Genomic DNA, 23,117 nt, shown 5'->3' on the forward strand with positions numbered 1-23,117 from the left:
TGATGCGTTGTTTCATCCAGGCATACTTTGACTACAATGGCAGTATGTTTGCGATCATTGTCGTACTGAAAGTTGCTGCCAATCAGACATTACTTGGTATTACATGGTCGATCAAAATCTGGTGGAACTTTTCTACATTCATAATTTGATTAATTTGGATAAGAGCTCCAACAACACTGGCTGAAATCCAGCCTCAAAGCACGGTAGAGTATCCACGCTGTGTTAAAGACGGCTATAGACATTCACTGTTGTATCTCTCTTCGGACCTCTTCCATGCATATTTCAAATTTGGATTCATTACTCCATAAGACATATTACAGCTGATTTCTTTTTCCAGTCAATTTCTTGTGTAATTTGGCACACCTCAGCCTTATTTTTCTCTGTTCTCCTTCCTTAAGAATGGCTTATTAACAGCCACCCTTCCAACTCAGATAACTTTTGATGAAATGTTTACAGCACTTGAGTTACTCGCCACGGCCATCCTAAATGCTAAGAACACTAAACTTTAATTCTAAATTACGTTAACCAGAAAAAACAAGCCAAAGTCGAGATGTTGCTGAGCTGACCTGTGCTATGCTATGCCTTCTAAAGCACGTATAATGTAAACAGAACTGGTCTTTGCACAGAAGCCTGTGGAGCTTCATAATTAACCTCAGTGTGTGAAGAGCACTCTCCATTTAATAATAGCTGTAATAAAATGTTATGGCCGACGGTGTTAAACGCTGCACTTGGGTCTAGCAGGGAAGATTTCAACTTTTCAATACGAATGAAGGCTGAAAACTGATTAGATTAATGTCTGATGATCTTTTCTGTGCTTCTTCAAGTTTGTAACACCAAACATATTAAAGGATGATGTAAGGCTCACAGGAAGAGTTTAATTAGACACACATTTACTATTTTCTTTATACTCTTTCTTTCTTGACATGTTTAATATGATTACTATCAGAGGAGAAAATGACCCTTGTGTAGTTTAAAAAAGTTTTATTTAATCAAACTGTAATGTTGTTGAACTCTGACGGACGTGTCTTTTAATCTTGTCAACAAATCCTTAATCATCTAAATCTGCCATTTATCATCTAGTAAAATGTTCCCTCTGCTTCTGCTGCACATCTCCCCGGACACTCTCCGCTTCACCTGTCCTGTGCAGGTGGTCCAACCCCTGCCTGCCTCCTTAAACTGGGGTGTTTAAATCTCTTTACCTCTGTTGTGAACTTCACACAAAGTTTGTGGTAACAAAATCAAACTGACGAGGATCTCGTTTGAAAAACACACACTCACGAGACAAAATAAAAACAGACTGCTCAAAGCAAAAGCAGAGCCCTCACAGCTGGTAGTACAAAACACAGCGACAACATGCGTATTAGATACCCTCAGTGCCAGAAGCATAAATATGAAAAAATGTGATCACCAAGAGTATCCTAACAACGGCGTTGAGGTGGGTGTTACAGTAAAAAAAAAAAGTAGCCAAATTTTCATCTGAAAATGTTGAATTTTAGTAAAAACAATGCTCTGTAGTTTGATACTGTCGTTACAGACTAAGCAGATGTTTAAAGCCTTCGGACGCTCATTTGAAACGCACTCATTCTCCTTATCAGCTGGAAACATTAAAGCCGTAAAATGACTTTTTCAAACGGATAAAAACTATTGAACAACAGCAATGTTGAGCCTGTTCCAAAATTTGGATGTACATGTGTTGAAGGTGTGGGTCTTGTTGAATTATTAAACATACATTCTTTAATTTTTCGAGCCACAAAAACAACAACTTTTAATTTTCTTCTGCTTGAGTATCGGCCTCGGGTAGCTCTACTTATCATTGCTCAGTCAGTTGTCTGTTTGTGCTACTTTTTTAAGGAGCAGCGTATTATTGGTAAGGGTGACTTTATGTGTTTAGCTACTTAAGTGGAAGTACTGTGGATAGTTTTACCTTACATACATAGATCTACCAATACAGCTTCTGAGGTAACTGTTTACAAAATGTTATAATCTATTCAAAGGTTCTTTGCAATTTTACATTGATAAACATTATCCTTAACACATTTGGCCCACATAAAGTACTATGGCCATCACACTGTCATTTAGAATTGTTTAAATAACTCCTGTCTTAAGTCCTTCCATCAAAAAAAAAAAAAAAAAAAAAAAAAAACATGGTTCACTTTTACATCACAAAATGTTAGAAATATAAGTCGTTCATAACAAACTGAAAGGTTGGGAGTTTAAAAATCCAAACCGATGGAAGAATCAGAATCAGAATACTTTATTGATCCCTGGGGGAAATTATTTTTTGTTACAGTGCTCCATTATAAACCAACATTAAGACAAGACAGACAATACACTAACTAAGAATAGTACAATATATACATATATATACATACATACATACATACATACATAAGTCACTCATAAATAAATAGCTGGAAAAGAAACATGTGTAGCTGTAGCAGCAAACAGTGTGTTAAGTGGATGCGTTGTACAGGGAGATGGCCACAGGCAGGAAAGATTTCCTGTGTCGTTCAGTGGTGCTTTTCGGTAATCTCAGTCTCTCACTGAACGTGCTCCTGTGACTGACCAGCATGTCATGGAGTGGGTGGGAGGTGTTATCCAACATTGTCTTTATCTTGGACAGCATCCGCCTCTCCGACACCACCTTGAGGGTGTCCAGCTCCATCCCCACAACATTGCTGGCCTTACGGATTAGTTTATCGAGTCTGTTGGCATCTGCGACCCTCAGCCTGCTCCCCCAGCATGCAACAGCATAGAGGATCGCACTGGCCACAACAGACTCATAGAAAACTCATAGAAAATAGGAAGCAGAAGTAGAAGACTATAACGTCTCAGAGCACACGGTGTCTATTATTGTGTAGACATGTATAAATAAGAGCTTAATAAAGATGCTTAATTTCTTAAGAAATAAACAGGTGGAGTGATCTTTATCAAAAGTGGATGTTGCATCTGTGGCTAAACCACTGTACCCAAAAAAACTTTAAAAATCTACTGTGTGTGAGGCTGTGTAAGTAAAGCTTGCCCTTCACACCCGCGTGTAATAAACCATTTGTTGGGGGGTTGTGGATTTGGCACCTCAGCATTGTGAAAGTGGGGAAACATGTTTCTGGCTGTGCATAAGATTTCTGCTTACAAATTAGAATCTCAGTTCTAAATGAAATTCAGATGTTTTTTTAAGTATGGCTAATGTATTATTTGACTTCTAAGACACACACACACACACACACACACACACACACACACACACACACAAGAACAACACAGAGAAGAAGAAGAGGGGGTCGTTTTACTACGCATCATAAAAACGCAATCATTCATAACATGGACAGTGAGAAGTAAAACTCGTCGTCTTACCACATGTTATATTCTGTAAACTTAAAATAATCCGCAGAAATTAGAGTTTAGTGTTTTAATTCATCTATTAAAAAACACGAGTCAACATTACTGAAGTGACGCTTTAACGATGCGTCTTATCATCGTGTTTATGATGATAAAACATGTTCTCTCGTTAGTAGATGTCTGCGCTGTCACTTGTCACGAAAATGTTCAGAGCCAGGGTTCCTCTTTAATTACCATTGATCGTTAATAGGGTCACAAAAGATTTGTCGCATTATCCCCATAAACAAAATGCTTTTATAGAAATCATTGTGATACAAATATTTAGATTCTTGATTCACAATGTGCACGAACTCAAAATCTTTAGAGGTTCATATTTATAAAGTATCGCAAATAATACATTTATACCATTGTATGAGCTACACTTCTTGTAAAAACTGATTGAAAAAAGCTCCTGTCGTGACCTTCCTTCTGTGAGGACACACACACACACACACACACACACACACACACACACACACACACACACACACACAGAGAGAGAGGGAGAGGGGGGGGGGGAGATCATTAGGATTGGAGGCGTTTTTTGGATTTTCACTTATTGTCGGCTTTACAGTCACATAAAATTCATTCCAATTTTTTGCCTTTGCTTCAATTAAGGTGTTTCTTTAAATCTACAGCAGCTCCCTTTTCAAAAGGTTTACTGACAACTGACAACGATCAATAGCAGCATACGTGGGGGGAAGAGTATGAGTCTTACGGTGACAGCGGGGCCGTGGGAGCCGGAGGGAGGGGTGAGGGTCCGCGCTAAATTTGCAAAGTTACTGATTTAAAAATTATATTTTTGAATTTTTAATTGCATGACAAACATACGATAGACTCTTGAGCATATTTATATAGCTAAATACACAACGGTATAACCGTGCTAAATAAAAGAGGTCCAAGTACCAAAGCACTCTAATGCAAGCCTCTAAACTGCATGTTGATAAGTACGTGAAGCGTACCTCTACAGCTGAAAACAGATTGTATCCATACTTTGAGGATCTGCTGAATTGTTTTTTTTTTTTGATGAACTGCAGATGATGATGAATTCCTCTTTATTGTAGAAACAGTCCCTAAGCTGTTGTTGCTCATACTTACCGAGTTCCCTAGCTACTTCCTTACTATGTCAGTAAACCTTTTGAAAAGGGAGCTGCTGTAGATTTAAAGAAACACCTTAATTGAAGCAAAGGCAAAAAATTGGAATGAATTTTATGTGACTGTAAAGCCGACAATAAGTGAAAATCCAATCACAGAAGGAAGGTCACGACAGTATCAGTAAATATGAACCTCTAAAGATTTTGAGTTCGTGCACATTGTGAATCAAGAATCTAAATATTTGTATCACAATGATTTCTATAAAAGCATTTTGTTTATGGGGATAATGCGACAAATCTTTTGTGACCCTATTAACGATCAATGGTAATTAAAGAGGAACCCTGGCTCTGAACATTTTCGTGACAAGTGACAGCGCAGACATCTACTAACGAGAGAACATGTTTTATCATCATAAACACGATGATAAGACGCATCGTTAAAGCGTCACTTCAGTAATGTTGACTCGTGTTTTTTAATAGATGAATTAAAACACTAAACTCTAATTTCTGCGGATTATTTTAAGTTTACAGAATATAACATGTGGTAAGACGACGAGTTTTACTTCTCACTGTCCATGTTATGAATGATTGCGTTTTTATGATGCGTAGTAAAACGACCCCCTCTTGTTCTTCTCTGTGTTGTTCTTGTGTGTGTGTGTGTGTGTGTGTGTGTGTGTGTGTGTGTGTGTGTCTTAGAAGTCAAATAATACATTAGCCATACTTAAAAAAAACATCTGAATTTCATTTAGAACTGAGATTCTAAGTTGTAAGCAGAAATCTTATGCACAGCCAGAAACATGTTTCCCCACTTTCACAATGCTGAGGTGCCAAATCCACAACCCCTCAACAAATGGTTTATTACACGCGGGTGTGAAGGGCAAGCTTTACTTACACAGCCTCACACACAGTAGATTTTTAAAGTTTTTTTGGGTACAGTGGTTTAGCCACAGATGCAACATCCACTTTTGATAAAGATCACTCCACCTGTTTATTTCTTAAGAAATTAAGCATCTTTATTAAGCTCTTATTTATACATGTCTACACAATAATAGACACCGTGTGCTCTGAGACGTTATAGTCTTCTACTTCTGCTTCCTATTTTCTATGAGTTTTCTATGAGTCTGTTGTGGCCAGTGCGATCCTCTATGCTGTTGCATGCTGGGGGAGCAGGCTGAGGGTCGCAGATGCCAACAGACTCGATAAACTGATCCGTAAGGCCAGCAATGTTGTGGGGATGGAGCTGGACACCCTCAAGGTGGTGTCGGAGAGGCGGATGCTGTCCAAGATAAAGACAATGTTGGATAACACCTCCCACCCACTCCATGACATGCTGGTCAGTCACAGGAGCACGTTCAGTGAGAGACTGAGATTACCGAAAAGCACCACTGAACGACACAGGAAATCTTTCCTGCCTGTGGCCATCTCCCTGTACAACGCATCCACTTAACACACTGTTTGCTGCTACAGCTACACATGTTTCTTTTCCAGCTATTTATTTATGAGTGACTTATGTATGTATGTATGTATGTATGTATATATATGTATATATTGTACTATTCTTAGTTAGTGTATTGTCTGTCTTGTCTTAATGTTGGTTTATAATGGAGCACTGTAACAAAAAATAATTTCCCCCAGGGATCAATAAAGTATTCTGATTCTGATTCTTCCATCGGTTTGGATTTTTAAACTCCCAACCTTTCAGTTTGTTATGAACGACTTATATTTCTAACATTTTGTGATGTAAAAGTGAACCATGTTTTTTTTTTTTTTTTTTTTTTTTTTGATGGAAGGACTTAAGACAGGAGTTATTTAAACAATTCTAAATGACAGTGTGATGGCCATAGTACTTTATGTGGGCCAAATGTGTTAAGGATAATGTTTATCAATGTAAAATTGCAAAGAACCTTTGAATAGATTATAACATTTTGTAAACAGTTACCTCAGAAGCTGTATTGGTAGATCTATGTATGTAAGGTAAAACTATCCACAGTACTTCCACTTAAGTAGCTAAACACATAAAGTCACCCTTACCAATAATACGCTGCTCCTTAAAAAAGTAGCACAAACAGACAACTGACTGAGCAATGATAAGTAGAGCTACCCGAGGCCGATACTCAAGCAGAAGAAAATTAAAAGTTGTTGTTTTTGTGGCTCGAAAAATTAAAGAATGTATGTTTAATAATTCAACAAGACCCACACCTTCAACACATGTACATCCAAATTTTGGAACAGGCTCAACATTGCTGTTGTTCAATAGTTTTTATCCGTTTGAAAAAGTCATTTTACGGCTTTAATGTTTCCAGCTGATAAGGAGAATGAGTGCGTTTCAAATGAGCGTCCGAAGGCTTTAAACATCTGCTTAGTCTGTAACGACAGTATCAAACTACAGAGCATTGTTTTTACTAAAATTCAACATTTTCAGATGAAAATTTGGCTACTTTTTTTTTTTACTGTAACACCCACCTCAACGCCGTTGTTAGGATACTCTTGGTGATCACATTTTTTCATATTTATGCTTCTGGCACTGAGGGTATCTAATACGCATGTTGTCGCTGTGTTTTGTACTACCAGCTGTGAGGGCTCTGCTTTTGCTTTGAGCAGTCTGTTTTTATTTTGTCTCGTGAGTGTGTGTTTTTCAAACGAGATCCTCGTCAGTTTGATTTTGTTACCACAAACTTTGTGTGAAGTTCACAACAGAGGTAAAGAGATTTAAACACCCCAGTTTAAGGAGGCAGGCAGGGGTTGGACCACCTGCACAGGACAGGTGAAGCGGAGAGTGTCCGGGGAGATGTGCAGCAGAAGCAGAGGGAACATTTTACTAGATGATAAATGGCAGATTTAGATGATTAAGGATTTGTTGACAAGATTAAAAGACACGTCCGTCAGAGTTCAACAACATTACAGTTTGATTAAATAAAACTTTTTTAAACTACACAAGGGTCATTTTCTCCTCTGATAGTAATCATATTAAACATGTCAAGAAAGAAAGAGTATAAAGAAAATAGTAAATGTGTGTCTAATTAAACTCTTCCTGTGAGCCTTACATCATCCTTTAATATGTTTGGTGTTACAAACTTGAAGAAGCACAGAAAAGATCATCAGACATTAATCTAATCAGTTTTCAGCCTTCATTCGTATTGAAAAGTTGAAATCTTCCCTGCTAGACCCAAGTGCAGCGTTTAACACCGTCGGCCATAACATTTTATTACAGCTATTATTAAATGGAGAGTGCTCTTCACACACTGAGGTTAATTATGAAGCTCCACAGGCTTCTGTGCAAAGACCAGTTCTGTTTACATTATACGTGCTTTAGAAGGCATAGCATAGCACAGGTCAGCTCAGCAACATCTCGACTTTGGCTTGTTTTTTCTGGTTAACGTAATTTAGAATTAAAGTTTAGTGTTCTTAGCATTTAGGATGGCCGTGGCGAGTAACTCAAGTGCTGTAAACATTTCATCAAAAGTTATCTGAGTTGGAAGGGTGGCTGTTAATAAGCCATTCTTAAGGAAGGAGAACAGAGAAAAATAAGGCTGAGGTGTGCCAAATTACACAAGAAATTGACTGGAAAAAGAAATCAGCTGTAATATGTCTTATGGAGTAATGAATCCAAATTTGAAATATGCATGGAAGAGGTCCGAAGAGAGATACAACAGTGAATGTCTATAGCCGTCTTTAACACAGCGTGGATACTCTACCGTGCTTTGAGGCTGGATTTCAGCCAGTGTTGTTGGAGCTCTTATCCAAATTAATCAAATTATGAATGTAGAAAAGTTCCACCAGATTTTGATCGACCATGTAATACCAAGTAATGTCTGATTGGCAGCAACTTTCAGTACGACAATGATCGCAAACATACTGCCATTGTAGTCAAAGTATGCCTGGATGAAACAACGCATCAGTCATGGATTGATCTCTCCAGGGTTCGAACCTCAAGATAATCGAAGCAGTGTGGGATCATCTTGACAGAAAACAAAACAAAAGGCATCCAGCATCCAAAGAAGAGTCTCGGATGTCTTTCAAGAAGCCTGCAGAACTAAGAAATTACAAGAAAGCTTACCTATTAGAGTTTAAGCTGCGTTGAAGAATGAAAGGCAGCTTTAACTGAACAAAAGGGTAAAAAAATCCCACATTGACGGCTAACTCAAGAGACAAAAAGCATTAGAACTCAAGTCATTACCGTACTTAAGGATAAATAAGTTAATTAATTACATTAATGCATAAGCAGAAAATAACCTACAGTAACTGCTTTGCGATATGGAAGTGCAAAAGACAACTGAAAGGGAGGATAGTTTCTATTAAGGGACAGAGGAACGATAAGAAACGATAAGAAATCAAGGAGTGTGGTGTAGATAAGTGAGGAAATCCGATCATTACTACAAATTTAGTTGAAATTTAAATATTTTAACTATGGTGTGTGAGGTGGGCCCCTGGGTGCCTCCTGTGAGGGCTGTCTGTTTTCCACATTCTGCAACGGTAAAATACGACTTAGAGGCGGATATTTGTTTTACCAAATGGACAATTGCTGTTGACAAAACTCGCCTCATGGTTGACTCTGAGAAAAAAACTCTTTCCCACAGAGGGGAATAAACTTATTTGAATATGAGCTTTTTTCCACTAAGGCTTATTTTATGGGGAGATGTACGAAATTATTTACCGGGTTACAAGCAATGATAATATCGGCTGTTGACTCCTCATTTTCATTTTCTGTCTATTGAGAAAACCCAGTGTAAAAGTAGCTAAAAGTAATGAAGAAAAAAACTTTGGTCTGACAAGGAGCAGGCTGCGCAAAACCTACCTTATAGATGTTTTAATAATAATAATATTGTTTTGGGGGGCGCGTTATAGGTTATAAGCATTGAGAAAAAACTGATATCTGATATCTCACTCCTCCTTGACCCGCGGTGTGTGTGTGTGTGTGTGTGTGTGTGTGTGTGTGTGTGTGTGTGTGTGTGTGTGTGTGTGTGTGTGTGTGTGTGTGTGTGAAACAAGATCGCCTGTCACGGCAATTATGGTTTGTTTTTTCAGTCCCTTGTAAAAGGGATTCTCAAAAGGAAAAGTAGTATTCAAAGAAAAGTATTCACTAAGGGATATTTATTCATTTTTACACATACGGGGTAGGCAGCCTGTAGGTTACAAGCGGATAGAAAGTTCTTCTTTTCATCACAAGCTATGGTGTAGCCTAAAAATGCAATTTGTTGCTAGGCAGATCATCTTAAAGGTTTTTTTTACTGCGTCTGTATTATAGGAAAATAAAATACTATTGAAATCTCTACAGGAAGTCACTCTTTATTCCCATTAAGAAATACAGAGAAAATCGTCATAATATTGAAACAGAATTCAGACTATGAGTTTGCGGAAAACTAGCTGCCGCTCTGTCTCTCTATACAGCACAAAATCAGCTGCTGCATCACCGCTGTGCTTCAGGAACCAAACCCCTCCCCTCATGTATATGGAACATGACGCATCAGGTCTGAAAATGACTAGACAATTCCGGAGTATTTCCGGAAGTGTCATAAGGTCCGGATCGAGGCCTTCCTTAGTAAATATGCTGTATTTGAATATGGCATATTCAAAGCCTTCTTCTTTGGGAGAGCAGATCTCATCGGACACAGGAGAGCTGCTGGGCTGCAGAATGAAATCCATCTTGTGTGTCTGAGGCTTAGAAATTGTGAACTCCTCCTCTCTGCTTTTATTCTCCTCCCTCTAAAAACTTTTTTCTTTTTTTTTCCCAACAACAGATGGCGCGCTTCCGGAGGTTTACCCCCCCTCCCTTCTCAGGATGCAATTCGACACGCTTAGCGACAGATGGCGCGCTTCCGGGGTTCGCCCCCCCTTCTCCGGATGTCGGGGGGTTCCCGCCCCCCCCTTCTCCGGATGCAATTCGTCACGGTCATTACTCGCTTCCGGGGGGGAGGGGCGAGGTCAAAAGGTCATGATTAGGGCCATCAATCACTTCGGATTAAATTTTGTCATAAACCGTATGGGAGTATCTCTCTACTTATTCATGATAACAACAATGACAATAATAGAGCTTTGGGTATCAGTGTTAAAAGAGTGCTACAAAGTGCAAAGAAACCATGGAAAGAGAAGACAAAGGATAGCTGAAGCTGCATAAAAGGAAGAGCCAAGCTATTTCACGCCTGAGAAGTTTTAAAATGAGACACTTGAGGCTGTGGGATCAGGTTGAACGGATTTTATTTAAAAAAAAACATCACAAGCACACATAAAACACACACCAAAACAGGACCCCTCTTGGAGAACTTGTCGTAAAAGTAAATTTTTAGTAACCATAAAAAATGAAGGTTTTGTACTAATTCAAAAAAGCTGAGCGCTTGGTGGTGAACTGAATCAAAGGCTAAATACTGTCAAGAAATTAGCATGCAATGAGGGACCTTATTAACCCCGCTAAGACAACTGCCACATCCTGTTGATGTCTTTTTGTGGATCTCATTTTCGAGCTCAGTGCATAACTTAAGGTATACCGTGCAGTTCTCTCACTGCCCCCTGCAGAGCTCAACTCGGCTGAATCAAACAGAATTAGTGATAAAACTGGGACGACACAAGGAACTTTCTATTTGACTGAAGTGGATGAAAAAAGTGGTGCTCTTAAAAGATGTTATAAACTTTGTTTCTGCACAAAGTAAAGTCAACTAAATGTGTGAGTGTGTGTGTGTTTGCACTTTTTTCAGGTCAGAACCAGTTCTAGCTAGAATAAAAGAAAACCACAAGAGGATTATCTTGCCGTCAATCGACAACATCAAGCACGATACCTTTGAGGTGGAGCGCTATGAGAACTCTGGCCATGGCTACAACTGGGAACTGTGGTGCATGTACATTAATCCACCCAAAGAGTGGTGGGAGGAGGGAGACATGTCTGCACCAATAAGGTATGCCAGCTTCTCCCATTTAAACGTGAACACAGATCTCACACTTCTGAGATGTATTTTTTTCCACTTCTTTAAGATTTTCAATAAAACTGCCACCAAGTTCTTTTTTTAGTTTTGGGGAAGATTAGGGGAAAACAAGAAAAAAAGCTCCTGATGGGAAACCAGACTTCATTAAAGCAATAAAAAAATTACAGCCTAAATTAGAGAGTGGTGAAAATAGGATTTTAATTATCTGATTATCACCCATATATTTGTGTTAAATTGGATTTCCTTCCATTCTTTAATTAAAAATAAGAATAAATTGCATGAGTATGCACAAAAATGTTTAGATTTACCCTCCACATAATAGGCTGAAATATAAAGTGTGAAACTTTGCATAGTGGAGATTTGGGTTGTAGAAAAGTACTCCAAAATAAACATCAGATAAAGCCACAAAAAAACACATTCTGGTGTTTGCAAACGCTCAGTGTCACATGATAGTGTGTTTTCCTGGCTGCAGGACGCCTGCCATGATTGGATGCTCCTTTGTGGCCAATCGGGACTACTTTGGAGAACTCGGTCTACTCGACTCAGGCATGGACGTCTACGGAGGGGAGAACATCGAACTAGGCATCAGGGTTTGTGTGTCACCCAGTTTCCTCTTGTTCCTGCTCCCTCTTTACCCCTGTAGGTTTTAAGTGGAGCAGTGGCCACCGTAGCGTGGCACCACTGATGAGGCCCCATTAAGAGTCCTGGAGGACCAGTCCTGTGTGAGCAGCTCACAGCAGGGCAATGGAGATAAATAGGTCACGTAGAGCAGAGCAGGAAGGTTGGAGTTTGTTTCTGTACATTTTGAGAGATTGGAGAGTCTTTTGTTTTTCTGCAAGGTTATTAGATTTTTCCTGAAAAAATAACGTCAAACATTTTCACAACCCGAGTGTGTTGGCTTTTATCCAGCAAGCTAAACAATCAAATATTTTTAGAAAGACAAAAACGGTTGCCTTGTCTTTGAGTTGACTTGGTCATAACTTGAATCTGAAATGGAAAGTTCTTATATCTTGTCATCAAAAATATCAAGATTCCCCCCAAAATTAAGTCTAGATAAGTAAACGTGTACAGATGCAATAAAACAGCTAAAATTCAGCTTCAACGCACCTATAAATATATTACAACTGCTGGAGATGAAGTATTAGCAAAGACATGAATCTAGCCCACAATGTCACATCTCAAGAACCACATTTCTTTCTGTTCCTCTTTTACTACAAAGCAGTGGGACACATATCCAGAGTTGCCCTGCGACAACAACATTTCTACATTTCACTACAACCCTTACAAGAGGATTGTTTGGATGTGTCCAGGGAGAAGGCCCTCATTCAGAGAAACTCTTTCATAACAAGCACTTGAATCAATGACTGTTTGGGTTTTAACAGGATTCTTGGGATAATGAATGTTAAGCGGTAGATATCAGCACCTCTATGGGGCAATTTTGCATGGTTGTTGTCCAACATCTTTTACATGAAATCATAGTACTGCTTATTTATCTTAGAGTGTGGCAGAGAGCAGTAAAATGTTTTTTTTTGGCATACCCTCTGTTGGTTAGCACCCGTGTCCTTGGGTAACAGAAACACATAGGTTATCTTTAAAACCTATGTGCCCATTTTCTGTTTGTAGTGCTCCTTATCTGTGGATGGAACATGTTTCATATTGTTCCCAGTGTGAAGAAAGACTGACGGACCTACTTTTTATCCAGTAGGAATGTTTGTCAGGAGTGAAATAGGTTGCATCTGTGCAATTGTTTGGCGACCTGTCAGTTTGAAGTTTCTGTTACGCTCACATCACTTTGACGTGGGTTCAGATAGCTTGGATATCCATGTCTTCATTATGTTCACAGCAGAAGGCTCGTGGGTTGGACACACTCAGCAGATACTTTATTAGATACACCTTGTCAGTATTAGGTTGGACACTCTTTTGCCTTCAGAGCTGTTTTAATTCTTCATGGCATAGATTCAACAAAGTACTGGAAACATTCCTCAAAGATTGATCGTGGCATGATGGCCTCATGCAGTTGATGCAGATTTGTCAGCTGTGCATTCACGATGGGAATCTCGTGATCTATCTGATTGAGATCCCCTGACTGTGGAGACTTTCCTGTTAGCTCACAAGAGTAGCACCTGATATGGTCCTCTGCTGCTCTAGCCCAAATTCTTCAAGGTTCACGGTTCAAAGTAATGCAAAAGTGGTTTTTAAGAAGAAGTTATCTGTTTTACTGTTGCCTTCTTGTCAGCTCAAAGCAGTCTCTGGTCGGGTCTGGTATCAACAAGATATTTTCACCCAGAGAACTGTCTCTCATTGGATATTTCCTCTTTTTTGGACCATCCCTTGGGATAACCCTAGAGATGGTAATACAGAAATATCCTAGTAGATCAGGAGTTTCCAAAATACTCAGACCAGTCCTTCTGTCAACAACAACCATGCCTAACGTGTCTTAAATCTTCTTTCTTTTCCATTTTGATGCTCAGTTCTTCTGTGAGTACCCTGCCGAGATCCACTTTCTGGGTAAATTATTCATTATGAGAGCAGTTAATCTCCTTTTGAAGCTTGTGGATGTGCACAACAATTCTACCTAACAGTGAGAGGTCAATTCAGGGTCCAGTGGTTTGATCTCACTCACAGTCCTGCATGAATGAATTCACAGCACCATGTCCTGTTCTCATCTGTTCTTCAAGGGGTTTTCCTCTGAAGCCTCTGTGTTTGTTTAAGGGCTGTGTTTTTCTGTGGCTGGGATAGTTCCTAATTGGTCAGTTGCTGGCTTTGCACATTTGTTCTCCAAACCTGCAGAGGATACCTCAGTCTTGACCTGCTGATTTTGATGGCTATCATTGTGAATGAAGTAAGGATTACAGCTAGGTCATTGGATTCCACCACTGATCAACTTAGAGATTGTAGCTACATGATGCCCTTATTTGGGCATGTCCATTTTTCCTGAGGTTGTGTAGAAGCTTTTGGAAAAAGGGATGAGTACCACTGGCTGTTTCCAGAGAGGATCCTGGGAGGAAGTTATCTTGTTCAGCTTCCTATTTCTTCAATAGCAAGTCTGCTAGGTCAAAAAGCTCTTTTTTAAAGTTTTGCATTAAGAGCTGTTTCAGTAGCTCTAGATGCACCATAACATTGTTCTAGCCATTCTGATATCATTTTCAGCTCAGCTGCTGGGTGGTTTGTATGAGGAGATAATTGATTCAACCTTCATGCTCTGAGGTTTCTTTTCTAAACCACTTCACAAGCAGGTGAAGCTCTTCTGCTGCAGTTAATTCTTAAACCTTTAGCACCAAAAATGAATGATGTCCAGTAGTTCTCCACTTTATCATTATACTTTCTTTGACCTCTGTTAATGAGAAGCAACAAAAGGAACGAATCTTGGTCAGGAAGAAGAAATACTCTTGTACACATTTAAGGCTATTCATCATCTCTCTCCTCCATATCTCTCTGATCTGGTTCAGATCACTGCCCCATCTCGATGTCTTAGATCTTCTTCTTCCCTTTCTCTCTCCGTCCCTTCCCCCCGTCTTGCCACCATGGGGAGCAGGGCTTTCAGCTGCTCTGCTCCACGACTCTGGAATTCCCTACCTCCTGATTTAAGAAATATCTCTTCCATCTCTCTCTTTAAGTCCCAACTCAAAACTCACTTGTTGTCTTATGCTTTTATGATTGTGTAAACTGCTTGCTTTTATGCTTCTTTTTTTATTCTGTTGTTGTGTAGCTCTTGGGGCTATGCTAGCATTCATGTCTTATTGTTCTGGCCCGCTGTCCTACATCAAAGCTGGGAAATAGCATGGTGAACTGTAGAAGATGTTTTGGCCACATCTTCAAGCATGACTTGTGCTTCTGACCGTCTCTTCTTGTTGATCTTTAATGACATGCCTGGAATCATCATGGTGTATTCGCTGACTGGGAGAGTGCTCTGGATGATACGTTGTCACAGCAAACAATATAAGTAAAAAAACATGCATTTATGTATGTATACTCACAGTTGGAGCTTAAAAGTTAACCCAGTGCTGAAGTGCCGAAAACCTCAGCTCCTCTTGATGCCCCTTAAGGTTGGCTAGAAAAAAATGAATAAAAGCAACAATTAGATATTTTTTATATAACAGAAAACAAGAAGAAAAACCGAGAAGGACTTCTAAATGTACAGATTTAGCTTTCATTAGTTCCAGCACAAAGAAAACACGTCCTTCCAGGTGCTCTATGCTCCAGCTGTTAGCTGTAATTGACTTTATAAATCAGGACATCGCGGCGACTGTGCATCTGCCTATTTATATTTCCTGCTGCCCAGCAGCCAGCAGTATATTATTGTGAGCTTTAATTCATACTCCTACTACCCACAGGTGTGGCTGTGTGGAGGCAGTATGGAGGTGCTGCCTTGCTCCAGAGTGGCTCATATTGCACGAATGAAGAAACCTTACCACAGTAACATAGCTTTCCACACACGCCTTAATGCCCTGCGTGTGGCAGAGGTCTGGATGGATGAGTACAAGTCCAATGTCTACCTGGCCTGGAACATCCCCATGGAGGTGAGAACGGCATTTTTCTGCACCAAGACCTCTCTTAGAGAGGATGCTGTCAGTCATGCTTGTCTGTTTGTGACTATCAGATGTCCATGTTCAGAGCCAAACAGTTTTTCTTTTGGTTCCACAATTTATGTAGAGACTTTAGGCATAATAACTTCCTTTGCTCTTGCAGAACCACGGTATTGATTACGGAGACATATCACAGAGGGTTGCACTGAGGAAGAGTCTGCAATGTAAGAGCTTTCACTGGTACCTAGACAACGTTTACCCAGAGATGAAGAGGTACAACGATACGCTGTTCTACGGTGAGGTGAGCCATGAAGGACAAAGACACAGGAAAAAGTAAGTTTGTAGATGTAAGATCTGATGTACAAATTAAACCACTGAAATTAAATAAATGATACTTACACAAAGTCCTAAGAAACTTGTATCTCCTCCACAGACCAAAATATAACAAGAAAGCAGGGACTCAGACAGCATGTACATCCACATCTTCTCAGCTGTTAATAGAAAATAAATGAGATTTAGAACTTTGTCTGATCCACACTGACACATCCTTGTTTTTAGCCTTTATACATTTTTAATCGGTAATTATTTTGGGGAATATTCATATTTTATGAATTAAGTCTGACTCTTTTTTTTTGTGTATTTAAGGTCCGCAATTCTAAAGCAAGCCACCTGTGTATGGATCAGGGTGTGAAGGAGAACCACACAGCCACCCTGCACCCATGCCATGGGTGGGGTCCTCAGGTACAACACTCTTCCTCACCACCATACTAAAGAGTATACTCCATCTTTTTCCAGTTGCTTTGCTTTCTCATGAAAACATACAGTGAGCTTCTCCGGTGATGTGATTTGCAGCTGTGTCTCAATCACAGGCTCAGCTGAAATCCTCCAAGGAGCGAGTTCTGCTGTCAGAATAAAATTGTGTCTTGCACTTTTTGTGTTGAAGCCCTGAGTCAGCCAGTGTCAGCTCTTCATCCCTTCAGCCCTAAGGGCCTCTCTTTTTAGCTCACAGTGGTAAACAGGTGCTTTAGGCAGAAAGTCAAGGCTTCAGTGGTAAAATGCTAAAGGAGCTAAAATTTCAATTCAATTCTGGAAAAATGAGTGCCGCTGATAGGTTTGTAGCTTGAACCCATCCGCTGGAACGTTAAAGGCAATATAATTACACTGCAAAGCAAGACACGAAGTAGGCAAGCTTCATGTTACTCGTGCACGGGAGAGAACCGGACAATCGCCGTTCCTTCGCTTGGCCCCAGTTGCTCTCGTCCGTCCTCCCGTACCACTGTCCTTTTATTGAGGTTACATGAATATGCATAAGTTCGTTAACATATGACGTCTACATACACACAAAGAGTAATAAATTCAAATTCAAATTTTATTTGTCACATACACAGTCATACACAGTACGATATGTAGTGAAATGCTTGGACAACTGCTCGTGACCTAAAGAAAACAAAAAAGGAAAGGCTATGAATAAGGTAGGAAATAAATATGAAAAATTAAAAAGGGGTAAATTTAACTAGGAAGGAATAAAATATAAATTAAGGTTAAAAATGAAATAACTGTACAACACAAATTAGAATGAAGGGTAAATTTAACTGGGAAGAATAAGATAAAATATATAAATTAAAGTTGAAAATAAAATAACTGTACAACAAAATACACCAATACACAGTATAGAACTATATAAGAATGTATGAAGAAATCTAAATATAAATAAATATATACACAATAACAGCAGCTGTACAAGTATTAACCGGAAATGAAGAATATAGTGACCAGTGTTGTGCAAAAACAAAGTCCAGAAAGTCCAGTGTGTGTGTAAGAACTGTATGTGTGGGTCAGTACTGTGTGGTGGTGTGATTGAGAGACCGTATCGCCTGCGGGAAGAAGCTCCTCCTCAGTCTCTCTGTGTTGGTCTTCAGGGAGCGGAATCGCTTTCCTGACCTCAACAGAGAGAACAGTCTGTTGTTGGGATGGCTGAGGTCCTTCACGATCTTCCTGGCCTTGGTCCAGCACCGCCTGCTGTAGATTGAGTGCAGGTCAGGGAGCTCGGAGCGGATGGTGCGCTCAGCTGACCGCACAACCCTCTGTAGAGCTCGTCTGTCCTGCATGGTGCTGTTCCCGAACCAGGTTAAGATGTTTCCCGCCAGGATGCTCTCTATGGTGCACGAGTAAAAGTTCCTGAGCACTTTGGAGGGCAGTTGGAAGTCTCTCAAGCGTCTGAGGTGGTAGAGACGCTGACGGGCCTTTTTCACCACGGTGTTGATGTGACAGGACCATGACAGTTCCTGCGTGATGTGAACTCCGAGGTATTTGAAGCTGTCCACTCTCTCCACTGGGCACTCGTTGATGACGGGGGTCTGGTAGTTCCTCTCCTGCTTAGTGCTGAAGTCCACTATCAGCTCCTTTGTCTTACTGACGTTTAGAAGGAGGTTGTTCCTCTGGCACCAGTTCTCCAGATTCCTAATCTCCTTCAGGTAGGCCGTCTCGTTGTTATCAGAGATCAGGCCCACCACGACGGTGTCGTCAGCAAACTTGATGATGGTGGTGGAGCTGGTAGTGGCCACACAGTCATATGTGTACAAAGAGTACAGCAGGGGGCTCAGAACACACCCCTGGGGGGCTCCAGTGCTGAGAGTGGTGGAGGCTGAGACATGTCCGCCCATCCTTACTGCGTGCGTGTGTGTGTGTGTGTGTGTGTGTGTGTGTGTGTGTGTGTGTGTGTGTGTGTGTGTGTGTGTGTGTGTGGACTGCTGATCAAAGGGTCAAACATCCTTGGTCAGGAAGAGGGTAGCCTCCCCCTCACCCTAGATGGTTCATCCTAGATAACACGGTGAGGAAGTCCTGCAGTTCATCTAAACAAAGACTAGACTAGAACAGACGCAACTACGTTAATCCTACCATAAAACAATAAAACACGGTATGACCTCTCATGCTCCCAAAGTGCTGTCTAATACACACACAGTTTGCAGACTATCAAGGATCAAAACCTCTACCAATCTACAATTAATTACAAAACTCTAAGCATATATAAGTAAATATTTCTAAGCATAAATGACAATCAACAATACAAATCTAACAGCCGCATCACACTTTCTTCACAAGACATGCTTCAGTTGCATTTTTTAAAGTTATCCTTTTGATGGAACAAAAAGTCTTCAGTTTTTATTAGACCACCAGTTTTTCACACTTGCACTTCCACGGAGATAAAAGCGACCCCATGGTGTCTTAGCGTGGGTTCTCTCCAGGTAGTCCGGCTTCCTCCCACAGTCCGATGACATGCACGTTAGGTTAAATGGTGACTGGCTGTAGGTGTGTATGCAAAACAGATAAAGCACATAAGTGCATAAAATAAAGTGCGATATGAATATCTGTGAAAAGATGAATGTAACTTGTAGTGGTCAAAGATACTAGAAAAACATTTTAATAAATACTCTGTTCTTAAGAAGAAGCAGTGACATCTAGGGACCACAAGTGGGATTTTTTAAGATTTTGAGTCCAAACGCTGTTAAATCACCTAACTTTTGTATGATGTACTGCAAACAGGATGCAGTTACTCTGCAAAAAGACCCAAACTGGGCTGACTGGGTGGTTGATGGAAAGCTTTATCTTTATATCTTTTGCAAGGCATTGCAACCACTATTCATGCTTTGTTAGGAACAGAATGCGATATAAACAATTTCCCAATCAGTCTTTATCGTCAGCACACTCAAAGCCTCAGAGCTAGATGCAACCAAAGGAACTGTTTTATCTGCACTGCTAAAGTGGAAATTACTATTAATCTGAACGAAAAAGCTGAAGTGAAAGACACAAAGGTTAGAAAACAGAGCGGGAAGAATCTGACTCACTTCTGCTTTTTCTTTCTGTCAAGTTGAGAAAACTGCAGAATTTGGTGTTTATAAAATGTTAGGGCTATATGTGGGTTAGAACTCTGCTGAAACAACACTGTGATTAGCAGTGATGTACAGGAAAATCTTTGTGTTTAGCACTCAGTGAAGAACAAAGACATGTTTTGCCTCTCAGCAGTATTGGGAACAACACCATCCTCTTGTTCAAAGCAGCAAAAAAAAAACCCAACAGCTTGCATAATCAAGGAAAATTCCTGCCAGGTTACCTTCAACTTGTACATCATCACATACTTATTTCATCGTTAGCTAATAAAGAGAAGAGTATTCACTCAGCCAGTTCAGTAACTTTCCGTTTACTGTATGTGTGACGTATCTGTTTTCCTCTTAGTTAGGACGCTACACTAAAGAAGGTCAGCTGTTTCTGGGACCCCTAGGCAGCACTGGTGAGGACACTCGTTGTGTGGTGTACGATCAGATGAGCAACTTTCCTCAGCTCCTCAATTGTGAAAAGGTGACCAACGTGAAACAGAAGACATGGCATTTCTCTCAGGTCAGAAGTGTAAAGAAATCTCTTTTTCAATGATATAACTGAGTGTTTATAAGAGAAACTAAAATTTACTGGCATAGAGTTGAGAGGAAAAGTATCTATATGTCAGATTTTAAAAGGGACCTATTGAGCTCATGTCTGGGTCCATTCTTTTTTCTCTTGGACTCTAATATGAGAGTAGCTTTGCATGAATCTTCATTTCTCTCATACTCAGCATTGCTGCAGCCCCGTAGTTCATGCTTTATCTGACAGAACCGCCTTTATATTCCGAATACCTCCGTTGAAGCCACCTTTCTTTGTGTTAAAACCCTCACAAACAGAAGGTTTTAACACCGGGGCCAGTAGGACTTCACAGATAGATCTGTCTGTTTGTGATGACTATATTAGGATATCATCTCTGCTATTACTGAAATCAAAGCAGTCTGGTTAACGGGGATTATTTGCACATAAATTGAGACTTTGGCTATGATTAATATGAACAATAACTGTTGTAAAATTATATTTATGCTAGAAAATAAGGGGTCCTCTTAAGACAACTAAACCCAGACTGCTTAAAGGGTAACAAGCGACTCAATATACCTTTTACTTTGGCATTGATTCTCTTTTTCTTTTAATGTGAAAAACCTTTTGTAAGTCAATTTTCTGTTGGTCTTTTAGTTCTGTTTGGGTAACCTTTAAAAACTAAAGAGTTACAGCCTGTAGCACGGGAAGAGGAGAGCTTGAACAGTGATGCTGCAGACCTTCTGCCACATCGATTCTTTGTCACACAGCAGGACAAGCAGTGAAGAGTCCTGCAGACGTAGAAGTCTTAGGGAAATAGGGAGACCTTACTTATTTTATATAGATGTAAGGTAAAAAGTTAGTGCCATTTGTTTAAGAAAGAGGTTGCAACAGTTCACATAAGGCCCGGTCTGGTTACATACTGTTCTGTCACCATCACGCATTGTTCACAGACCATCTGTGAAATCTGTTAAAACCAAAGTATTGTATCTCCTTCTGCCTTGCAGAACGAATCGATCATAAATCGGGCTACTGGACGCTGTCTGGAGGTGGTGCCGGCTAATGTTTACTCCGGCCACCTGCTGGTCCTGCAGCCCTGCTCGGGGCAGAGGTGGACCATCAAGAACACTATGAAGCAGTGATCGCCTGGCCAGTTTCATTGGGACCAATTACAAAGGCTATTTCCAAGAGCTGTCACCTGACGTTACCTTGGCCAGTGGACAATCAATGATGCGGGGGCTCCTTAGCTTTTGAAATAAGACTCAAAAATAGATGGCTTTAAGGAGACGAGTGATGAGGTGGTTTGGAAACAATTGATGTTTTTTTGTTTTTGTTAGTTTTTTTTTAAAAACATGGACATTCAACGTGGTGAAAGTTTAGCATGAGGACCATTTCTCTATATGAATTTTACAAACTTTCAATGTGATGTTGCCATAATTCCTGTGTGCCACTTCTTTACAGTGTTTAAGTTTTAGTAGACATTTAATCGACCAAAAGCGTGTTCTTTCTTATGTGAAGGGGAAAAAAAGTTTCCATCTTCCATCAGTCTTTCTGCAATATTTCATTCATTTTGTGCCACGGACCGGCCCTAAATAACTAAAATGTGTTCATAACACACGGGAAAAGACACAGGGGAACTGAGGTAACGATAAAAACAATAAATATGAACGATAAAACGAAGAAAAAAACCCCCGGTAAACCATAAATTGCACACCTGAACCTCAACACTCGCGGCCCGGTACCAAACGACTCACGGACCGGTACCAGTGCATGGCTCGGGGGTTGGGGACCGCTGGTCTATGGTACTTAGAAATTAAGGAATGGCTACTCGTGACAGGAGAAAATTTTACACAGTTTAGCAAAAATGCCTGAAAAGTGATTCTTATGTTTTTCAGAAAATTCAAATCCTTGTAAATATTTATAATTTGAAGAAAAATATGCTAAAAATATTACTTGGTGTACTTTTTTTTTCAAATCACCCCAACAAGGACTCTGGGCTAAATCTCACTTCTATGTTTTATGGATTCTGACTTTTATTGCTATTTTTCCACCAAGCATTCTGTAGCATCAGATGCAATATATCTCGTAGCATGAAGTACTGTAAGCAGTTGGGTACAAAGTTTCTTTGCGCTAAGTTAATTTATTTGGTTAACTGCTGTGTGCCATAACTACTGAAAACCTAGTCAAACATAGGAAGCACTTTTTTGGACAAAGGGTTGGAACATGAACGAGAGAGGAGGATTGAATCAGGAATGCACAAAAGTACCAATAGTGGAAATGCAGGAGGCCTTAAAGGCTGAAATTATTAACGTACTGAGATGTATATGATGTCATATATTAAATTGCATAAGTGTGATCAGCTGGATTTTTGCTCCCAAGATTGTCTTCCAATAAACAACTGGTTTCCTGGGTTGTGCTTTGTTACTGTGTTTTAGGATACATCTGCAGTCTTTAAATTTGTCATACTTTAATTAGTATGCTTATTTTTTTCAGTTTAATTTTATTTTCAAGCTTGTTTGTAATTTTTTGCTGCTAAACTCATGCTTTATTTTGCTTTTCTGGACTATAAATAAGGTAGAGACAGCAAAGATGAGCTACCATGCTGGCCTGCTCTCCTTTTAACTGCTCCATCCATTTTCATGGTTGTGGTCAAAATATTTTCGGCATGCTGTGAGATTAGTCCTCAAAATCATCCCCCAAAATAGACTACTTCAAAAGAGATTTCACCCTCAGCTTCCAGCTGCATGGCATCTGCTGTAACTTACACCAACTCGACTTAAGAGTACTTTCATCACATTTTTTATAAAAGCGCT

At 39.9% G+C, this 23,117-nt stretch overlaps 1 protein-coding gene and 1 long non-coding RNA gene across 2 annotated transcripts; one reads left to right on the forward strand and one right to left on the reverse strand.

Annotated features, from left to right (window-relative positions):
- The first annotated feature begins 11,096 nt into the window (after window positions 1-11,096).
- On the forward strand, window positions 11,097-22,714 carry LOC146693148 (polypeptide N-acetylgalactosaminyltransferase 17-like). Its single transcript, XM_085478902.1, has 7 exons — window positions 11,097-11,359; window positions 11,859-11,976; window positions 15,721-15,906; window positions 16,076-16,213; window positions 16,558-16,653; window positions 20,146-20,307; window positions 21,312-22,714. The coding sequence occupies exons 1-7, from the start codon at window positions 11,127-11,129 to the stop codon at window positions 21,444-21,446; spliced, it is 1,068 nt and encodes a 355-aa protein (XP_085335028.1). The 5' UTR covers window positions 11,097-11,126; the 3' UTR covers window positions 21,447-22,714.
- LOC146693149 (uncharacterized) lies at window positions 13,319-16,388 on the reverse strand. Its single transcript, XR_014923904.1, has 2 exons — window positions 16,312-16,388; window positions 13,319-15,437 (listed from the first exon to the last, which is right to left on the reverse strand). It is a non-coding gene; the product is annotated as an uncharacterized LOC146693149 (long non-coding RNA).
- Window positions 22,715-23,117: the final 403 nt, after the last annotated feature.

Source organism: Copadichromis virginalis, linkage group LG14 (assembly GCF_057382275.1).
Source record: "Copadichromis virginalis isolate Kocher_CV1m ecotype Utaka linkage group LG14, C_Virginalis_male_GT1.1, whole genome shotgun sequence".
In the NCBI taxonomy this organism is placed as follows: Eukaryota; Metazoa; Chordata; class Actinopteri; order Cichliformes; family Cichlidae; genus Copadichromis; species Copadichromis virginalis.

Excerpts from the sequence above, each read along its gene's own strand:
- LOC146693148 (XM_085478902.1), top strand. The coding sequence starts at position 11,127 with ATGTGTGAGTGTGTGTGTGTTTGCACTTTTTTCAGGTCAGAACCAGTT. Across the intron at positions 11,977-15,720 it reads ACATCGAACTAGGCATCAGG|GTGTGGCTGTGTGGAGGCAG; the intron begins GTTTGTGTGTCA and ends TACTACCCACAG. Across the intron at positions 16,214-16,557 it reads ATACGCTGTTCTACGGTGAG|GTCCGCAATTCTAAAGCAAG; the intron begins GTGAGCCATGAA and ends TGTGTATTTAAG.